The sequence below is a fragment of the Balaenoptera ricei genome, chromosome 14 (genome assembly GCF_028023285.1).
Source record: "Balaenoptera ricei isolate mBalRic1 chromosome 14, mBalRic1.hap2, whole genome shotgun sequence".
In the NCBI taxonomy this organism is placed as follows: Eukaryota; Metazoa; Chordata; class Mammalia; order Artiodactyla; family Balaenopteridae; genus Balaenoptera; species Balaenoptera ricei.
The window spans coordinates 7,048,210-7,057,314 of NC_082652.1; the positions used below are offsets into that span (position 1 = coordinate 7,048,210).

Below are 9,105 nucleotides of genomic sequence, written 5' to 3' on the forward strand. Positions count from 1 at the left end.
AAATACTAACTCTGTAATGTTGGTATATGTCCACTAAATGTGTTGTTTAGTTTTTAAACTTTTTTTTTGCTTTAAGTTTATTTAGGGAAGTTGTGAAGATTGTCAAACTGAGGGCAGGGCTTTTAGAATTCTGTGGAGAAAAAAACTGAGTATATATGATTGATTATGTATCTCTTTTCATTACATTTTTTTTGGCCGTGTAGCAGCCATTTTCAGAAAGTGAAGTTGGGTAACATATTTAGTATGTACATGCTCTGGCAGAAGAGTTGATAAGAAATAAAAGAAATTTCTTTTCTCTCTGACAGAAAAAAAATACTCAGAAAGAACCACTGACATCCATGTTAATCATAGCTCTTCCCCTGAACCGTTGCCAAGTGGAGTGAAGAAAGTCCCTGTGAGATCAGCCTGGGAGAAGAATAAATCAGTTAGCTATGAACAGTGTAAGCCTGCCTGCGTACCACCACAGGGTAATGATTTTGAGTATACAGCAAAAATTAGGACCCTAGCTGAAACGGAACGGTTTTTTGATGAACTTACAAAAGAAAAAGACCAGGTAAAAACAAACATAAAACAATGTCTTAAATCTTTTTCTGCACTTAATGCTTATGTCTGAGGAATAGTCAGAAGGGAATTATTGAGTCAAACCCAGGAAGTTACTGTGGATGCCACACAAAGCTGCACTAGAAACATGTGTGAGCCAAGCTGTTGTTACTAATTGTGACAGAGGGAACTTATGTGAAGTCGAGATGGACAAGAAAATACTAGGCTGAAGTCTTTTCTTTCCATTCTGTTATAAACCTCCCTGCCACTAATTAGAATTCTTCTATTTTTATTTAAACATTTTTTTGTGTTAACAGATTGAGGCAGCACTAAGCCGAATGCCTTCTACTGGAGGACGAATCACTCTGCAGACAAGGTTGAATCAGGTGAAGTGTCTTACCCTGAGTCTGCTTTGGAGGCTTGATGCTAGTCAGTGCTCCATTTAACCACGATGATTTTTTAATATCACAGTTTTTAGGCACACTGAAACAGTCGATCAAAACTTTTAGCCTTTACAGGAAGTGTTTGGTAGTGATAGCATATTTTATAACTGCATGCTAGCTTTCAGGAACAAAAAGTGATTTTACCTTTATACTTCTAAGAAAAAGGTGTTCATGCCATCATGTTTTCAAGAAACTAACTTGGGAGCAAATGACAATATGGCTATTAACAGATTTTACATTTTTAAGGCTCTCACATTAAATCTCCCTTTTTTGTGTTTGTTTTTTCCTCCCCAATCTGCAATTTATTTCTGAACCCCTTTCCATTTAGCAGACATATAAAACAGTGGCACTTTGCAACTGGAATAGATGTGAGGTTAAAAAGAGAGATGTGATTCCATTATTGAGCAGGAGATGGTGCAGGCGAAGTGGCCCGTGTACATTTTTTTTAGTTGCTTTTCAAAGAGAATTAAAATGCATGAAACCATGGAACATTTTAAATCTCTTTTTGTAACATTTTAAACATAACAGCGAGGATATGTCTCTTATATAACTGCAAGCTTTGGCTTTTCAATGCCTTAATGTCAGGAAAAGTTCAGTTTCAGATTGATCTGTGAGAAAGACACACAGAAAATAGCAGAGGTCTTTTTCTAGGGCCTGTATCCTTAACTTCTCTTTTTTTCTGACTTTCTTTCATTGTTTTTGTTGTTCTGAACGTTTTTATTCAATAATTTGTAAAAGTCAACACATAAAATTCATTTTAAAATAGTTTAGTGGGGGGACTTCCCTGGCGGTCCAGTGGTTAAGACTCCGTACTTCCAGTGCAGGGGGTGCAGGTTTGATCCCTGGTCGGGGAACTAAGATATCCCGCATGCCGTGAGGTGCAGCCAAAAAAATAAATAAATAAATAAAATAAAATAGTTTACTGGGAAAGCAGAAGGAAAACTTGTTGATACTCTAATTCTAAATGCATCTGAAACTTTTGTTTAATATATTTTTTTACATAATGATGATAAGCTCTTAAAATAAGACTTAAAGGGCCCTAGGTTCTGTTCATATATGTCAAAGCTATTTCAATCCAGTAAGAAGACAAATGGCAGCAAAAAAGGGCTGAGGATGCTTGTATATGATTCATAAGTAAAAAAGGTAAAATTGGGCAAAAAAAATTGAAAAATGCTTGGCCTCACCAATGAGTAAAAAACCCCCACACATTTAAACAAAAGCATCATTTTTAAACTATCACATTGGCAGGTATTTAAAAAACAAAAACAAAAAACCACCAGAACCTGGGCTAGGGAAAAGCTTATCCTTGTACACCGCAAGTGGAAGGAGAAAGCGTCACAGACTTTCTGGAGTTCAGCTTGACATGTATCCAAAGCTTTAAAATTTTACATTTCTTTGGACCTAGCGTTTTTACTTTTGGGAATGATTCCTAAGGCAATATTTATAGGTATGTGTAGAGGTATGTTTCAGAATATATATTGCAGCACTATTTGTGATATATGAAATTAGAAGCAACCTAAATTTCTACTAAAAGATTCTTGATTAAATATGGTATATCTGATGCAATATTGCACATTAATTTAAAATGATGTCATAAATAAAGTATATTCCGTAACAAGAAAAGTTGAAAAACATTCTGAAGTAGAGTTTGATTCTGATTTTATTTTTCTTGAAAATGGTGTTCCTATCTGCAGAAAAAAACAGGAAAGGGGAACAGTGGTTGTTACTTCTTGCTCGTCTGTCTTCTAAAAATTCTAAAATGAACGTGTAATTTTTTTTACAATTTAAAGTTGTTGAAGAGAAAATTTTTAAGTTTTATTTCAGGATACCATTGGAGTTAATATCTAATAAAGTATCTAAAATGATGAATATATATTCCAGGTACTATTTAACAGTAGTACTATTTATTTAAAAGTAGCATTTGTTACACTGACTCATTGTGAAATATCTTGTTTCTTGGAAAAGTCTCCTCCAGCGTTTTTCCTCTTTTTTAACCTAGAAATTTTTGTCAGAAGAAAGTTATTTGATATACTTGTAAGTGGGATACGGCACCAGTCAAATGTGTCCGTTTCTTCTGGCGAAATGTCTGAAGAACCTTCTAGGTTCCTCTTGTACTGTTCTCAGTTCAACGGAGTCAAATAATTCTCTCCTATTTAATGATAAGCAGTTATCTTGAATGGTTGAAAAGTTGATTTATGTTTAGTTTAAAAGAAATAATGTAAATGACGATTTGTGTAAAAACCAAAATGATTGTGTAATTTTGATGTTTTATACTTGCTCTTTTGCTGAAAGAAAAGTCATTTTGGTGGTAATTATAGAATCGGTGAACTTGATGTAGAATTCTAATTAAGTTTTTTCCCTGATTTTCACCCAGGAAGCCTTGGAAGATCGTTTGGAGAAGATTAATCGAGAGCTGGGTTCAGTTCGTATGACATTAAAGAAATTTCATGTTTTGCGCACCTCTGCAAATCTTTGAGATTTGTAGCCATTAAATTTTGAGACAGTTTTGTTTGCACTAATGTGTAATTATGCACTCAGAAAAGGCAAACTATTTTGTACTGTTTATAAGCTTTCAAACAGTAGTTTTACAATCATGCTATTCTTTACACTTGCTATTTTATACTTCAAATGGCCACATATTTTCAAGATATTTTTGTTATTCTCAGGAATCTCTTGTATATTTTACTATTTAAAAAGTATTATTTTTAAATAGTATATGTATCCAATTTATATCAAGAATAAGGAAATGTAAATAGGGGAGACAGCTTTGTTTCTAAACAAATAGTGTTATCCTTTTACCATTAACTTTGCACACCCATTTTATAAACTTGTTCTACATTGTGAATATGATTCTTTTTTTTTTTTAAATAAATGCTTAAGAACAGCTTCCGTAATGATAGACTAATACATGCTGAATGCAAAAAAAAAAAAAAAAAACCAAAAAACAGCACACCCTGGATTTAGTTGTGTTGAAGTTTTTTAAAAATAGTAATGTAATTCGTGTTTGAACCGTGTCTTAGAGTGAATATTGGAATAGTTAATAATGGAAATGTTGGAAATAATGGAATATTGGAAAGCTTTGAAAGTAATAATATCTCAGTTTGTTTCCCTTAAACTTCATTATTTGTAAGAAAGAAAAATGATAGAGATGTAATTCTCTAATTTTGTGATAGATGTAGTACTTTTCAGAAAAGTTTAACAACTGGGAAGTTGTAGCTTTCTGCCCATCATTCTGAATATAATTTGTGTCCCGCCCTTGACAATGAGGTGATAAAGCTTTGATGAAATATAGGCCACCACTCAGTGAGGTTGTAAGAGCAACCCCAGTTTCCTCAGTGTACGTGGCCTCAGCTGTCCGATCGTCATGAAGACATTTTTAACCCCTCTCCACCCCCGCCAAAAAGAAAAATAAATACTCCCATAGTAGCTGCTGTAAGAACAGTAGGTTGAGATGAGAGCAACCTTCCCTGCTTGTTACTGGACAGGGAACGTGTCTAGATAGAGCTCGGTGCCTTTCGCGTGGCCTTGCTGGAGGGCTCCGGCGTGCTGCCCTGGCAATGCCTCCTGGCTCTCAGAAGTAGCACGTGGGCAGGAGGCTGTGCTCTGATCGGGAGCATAGCAGGTAGAGGTCCTGACTGCTGGTCAGGTCCAGGCTGCTTAGCTGCCCACTTTTTGGTGGCCAGTCAGAACCCAGTGCCCACATATTGAAGCTCGGTATGTGTTGACAAACAGACTCATTCCAAACTTTCACCATTGATTCCCACTGATTCCGGTTTTACAGTTTGATTTACTTTTGAGCTTTTTCTCCTTCTTCTGTGGCTCTTGATAGCATGTAGTTATATTGAGCCAAGCCAGCCGTTATTCCATTAGGGTATATGTATGCCTTCGAGCAGGGATCTCAGATAATCTTTGAGCACCCTTCACCAAAGCTTCCCCTGCCTGAGCTCGGGCCTGGTGCCTGCAGCCTCCCTGCTCAGCTCGGGGAATTCTCAGCAAGCGGGGGGTCGCCTGACAGCTGCCTCTCTTTCTCCTTCCTGTCCGTGAATCAAACCTTTGCTTCCAACTCCTGCAAACTGTTGAAGACCTCCAGCTAATCAGAGTTACTCATCAGCAGAATCAAGTGCCTTATTCTTGGTGTTTTTTCCTAGTCTTTTTTTCTTTTTAATCTCCTAGTTATAGTGAAGAAAACGTTCTTTTTAATCAAGTTCCAGGAGAGCTTGTGTCAAGACTTAATAACTGGATCGACTTTACCAATGATATTCCCTTTAATGTGTTCCTATACATGACATTAAAAACTAACTTGAAAATTATTAGGATGTTTCATTGTTCCCTACTTTTATTGTAAAGTCTATTACATTCTTAAGAATAGGAAATTGCCATTTCAGAAGAGATGAGGGTTTTCTCTTGTCAGAGAGTTATCTTCTTAGTAGTCTTATTCCAATCTTAAGCCCCATTAAAATGTCTTCTGTACCTCTCAGAAAACATATGCTTTGATTTGTGACGTGTGTAATAGATTGGAAGTATCAGTCACTTATTTAAAATTAAGAAAAAAATTTTTTTTCTTCGTAGCTGTGAAGAGGGACACCAAGGAAAATCCTTTCAGCCGTCTTTCCCTTTGGTAATGCTTAACGTACAAATACTCCATTTAAAAACAACCTGAAAGCTGGAGAGGTGGCAAGCTTAAAAAGCAACTGTTGTTGCTGTCTGGGGCTGAGCTGCAGTTAGTAAAAAACCTAAGTGAATCTTCCACTTCTGGGAAGTGCCTTTTAAAATGCAAGTAGAGTTACTGCTCTCTTTTCCCCTGGACCTACCCCCTTCCTTTCCCTGAAAAGCCTCCTGAGGTGGGGGTGATGTCCTCTGTCCTTCGAGGGTCCCAAGTAGATGTAGCTACTAGGCAGCGCTAGGACTGCAGCAGCTGGGCAGGGGACAGGCGAGCCAGACAGACCTGGGTCACACCCTGCTCGGGGCTGCCTTCCTCCACGTAAAGATAAGAAGCTTCCTTCCATCGTGAGAGCTTATGTAAAGTGCCTGGTGTCTAGTAAGTTTTCAATAAACAGTACATTTCTGATTCATTCTGGGTTATTAAATAGGCTTTTGAAGTAGCGATTTCAATGCTTTCTTAGATAGAAAAGTAGACTGTGTCCCCAGCGATTGACTTAAAAACTGCCTTGGGTTGGTTGACATTTGTTAGGTGGTCTAAGCTGTTCTCTCCATCTTTTTGCAAAAAATGAGCTTTCTTAGAGTTTAAATGAGCTTCCCTCTGGTGTGTTTTTTTTAATGAGTAATTGATAACTTGTCTAGTGTAAGTTCAGAAGCCCTGTGATCTTAAGTAAAGTAGATGATTTTGGGGTTATTTGATACAGGCTGTTTTACCAAAAAAAAAGTATTGCCAATGTAATCAAAATAATTGCACCTTTGAATGTTCCATAATTAGACTTCTAAAGGTGCTGGCCTGTGACACAGGAGCAAATGAAGGAAGTGGCTGCCACTGAACGTTTGGAAGATCTATATGAAGATTATGATTTGCTTTTGGAGTTTGATAAGCAACCAAAATTTGTTCCCCTTTTTAACTCAGAAAAGCCAGGTGCTTTGCTGAATACTATTGGAATTCTGAACTCTGTACTTACAAATGTAGAAAAGTGTTAGACATTTTTGTCATTTTAATTTTTAGATATCTCAAAAGCAGTTTTCACTAAATTTTAATGTGCCATTTGTGCTGTGAGTCTTTAAGAAGCTTTAAGAAATAAATACATGTCTAGAGCCCTTTAGGAATCACAAAGGTAAATCGTATTTACCCATCATAAATGATTGTACATGGTTATGAGATTTGCAGGTCTGATTAAACCAATTATATTGCACAGATTTTGCAGGAAATAATTTCCTGCCTTGCCAAGAGTTCTGTGGCGGTTTAATAATATATTAAACTACACCAGTATTCTTAGGACCTGTGTTAAGCCTTCCCCTTTTGATCTGTGTTTTATTTCAGCAGACCCCTCTCAAATACGAGGAATCAAGCCATAAATTTGCATTTGCTGGACATTATATGTCATGTCATCGCTGTGACTACAGACTTCAAAGATAATGTTTTATTCACAATTTCACTGGAACAGTGACCAATATAATGTGAGAAATTTGCTTCCTGTAGTGCTGCTGACATTAGACAAAGACCAGTGCTTGTTGCAGTTTTTAAATCTAGTCAAATGCTGGAGTAATGAAATTGTAAGCTCCATGAGAGCAGGGACCATCTCCTCTTCATTCTTGAATACAGGCACTTAATAAATATTTGTGGATACGAATAATTGTGATATTAGTGTATTTATTCCTACCGGCTAACTGTGGGATCTGGTTTTTAATGATGTTAAGTCTTCCGAGTTACTGGTCTGAGGGCAGTCATTGCAGGGTTACAATGGCAGCCGTCCAGGTGCTCCGTTCCGACTGGGCTACAGGCAGAGCCTCACTCTGGAGATCTGTATGCTCTGAAACCCTTTTTTTTTTTTTGCTTTTTACTTTTATTATTAGGTCAAAGCAGAAGTACAGGGAGAAGTAGCAGCAAAAGGGTCTGTCATCCAATCCGGTTTCCACGGGCCCTCAGGCAAGGAGGACGGGTGTACAGGAGACAGATGATGACTCAGTCCCTGGCCGACTCAGAACAGCATTGGGGCTGAAAACCTTTAATGGGTCTTAGGGCACCCCTTGGTGGAGGGAAGGAGTTGAGGGTTTAGTATTTATGGGGACCCCTTCAGTTGTCTCCGTGTGATCATAAGGCAGGTGTTTTGAGGCAAGCTGTGTTACAGTGGCTCTCCTGGCCCATTCAATGTCCAAGGAGATGGGACAGCCTTTGGTCAGGGTTGTTCTCTCTCTGACTTGATCTGAACTCATCTTGGAGCGCTTTAACTTGAGCTTGCCCTTGCCCTTCCAAGGGAAGGAAAGCACCCCCCCCCCCCCCCCCGGCTCCTCTCGACCTTATAAGGCGGTGGTACTTAGTGATAGGTAAACTACCCATAGGTTTTGGGTATGCCCTGTTTAATTCAGTTACTTCAGATCTTGACAAACAAGGCCATCCTTGCTCAGTCTAAATACACGCTTTGTGATTTCCTTTAAATTTCACTCAGTACCCTCTTGGTCCAACTGGAGCGTCCAGTCGGGAGGGAACATCAAGATGAAGCTCTTTCTGATCCTCTGCCGGTTCCCTGAGGTCAGGGACTAGAACTTACCCTCTGGCTACTATTACTCTCACGACTTCGGATGACCAAAGAGCATTTTCATTTTTTGGTCCAGACCATATTTGGGATCCTGAGGAGAGAACTCCTTGATGCCTATTTCTGCAAATCGGGTCGGTAACTGATGCAAGTACCCGGCATCAAGGTTTGGACTTCAATTAACTACTTTTGGTTTGTCCACACATTCCAAATGCCTTCCGAAGTCTTCCGCACGCAGTTCGTTCCCCTTGATTTGTCATTTTACTCCCGAAAGACTTGTTTTTGTTTTTTTTTTTCCCAATATCTGCAGATCTGCTCGTTCCCTTCCCCTTTTAGTGTTCGCGAGTCTCCCTACAGGCGAAGCCAATGGTGTTAAAAGGGCCGAGAGGTCGTGGGCCGGGTCCAGCGCCTGGGGCCTCCCGCGCGGAAGCGAGCCCCGGGCTTTCGGGGGTCGCCGGGGCGACAGCACGACCGGCGCCGGAGCGGGGCCACCAAGTTTGCCGGGTTGCTCCGGGCGGAGGCCGGCCCTCGGGGCGGGCGGAGGCGGCGGGCGGCTCCCCGCGTGGCCTGACGGAGGCGCAGGCCTGCCGCCGAGTGAGGGAATGCGAGGCGGGCCCGGCGCGCACGGGCAGCAGCGGCCGCTGGGGCGCGCGGGGCACGGCGGCGCCGCGGCGTAGAGCTGTCAGGCCGGTCCGCGGGCGCGTCCGGCCCCGCGCCCCGCCGGCCGCCGCCTCCTCGTCGGCCCGCGGCCCGCGCTCCGAGCGCCCAGACCCGCGGCGGCCCGCACGTGCGCCCGCCCGCCGCCCGCCAGCCGACGGCCGGGGAGCATGCCCGCGGGGGCCCGGCCGCTCGCCCGGGGCCAGCTGGCGGCGGCGGCGGCGGCGGCGGCGCGCGGAGCCGCGGGGCGCAGCCGGCCGGGCCGG

At 41.1% G+C, this 9,105-nt stretch overlaps 1 protein-coding gene across 10 annotated transcripts in view; it reads left to right on the forward strand.

Moving 5' to 3' along the window:
- The window catches only part of MPHOSPH9 (M-phase phosphoprotein 9), a 55,138-nt gene extending 47,856 nt beyond the window's left edge, over window positions 1-7,282 (forward strand). For 6 of the 10 annotated variants that reach the window (XM_059894197.1, XM_059894195.1, XM_059894196.1 and 3 more), the window contains 5 exons: window positions 306-553; window positions 858-926; window positions 3,358-3,409; window positions 5,553-5,601; window positions 6,970-7,282. In XM_059894197.1, the coding sequence (XP_059750180.1) occupies window positions 306-553; window positions 858-926; window positions 3,358-3,409; window positions 5,553-5,601; window positions 6,970-7,096 (545 nt within the window). In that variant the 3' untranslated portion in view covers window positions 7,097-7,282. Of the gene's footprint in view, window positions 1-305; window positions 554-857; window positions 927-3,357; window positions 3,612-5,552; window positions 5,602-6,969 lie in introns of those variants that run through there. The other 4 variants (XM_059894201.1, XM_059894202.1, XM_059894198.1 and 1 more) reach the window with 4 other exon arrangements.
- The last annotated feature ends 1,823 nt before the right edge of the window (window positions 7,283-9,105 follow it).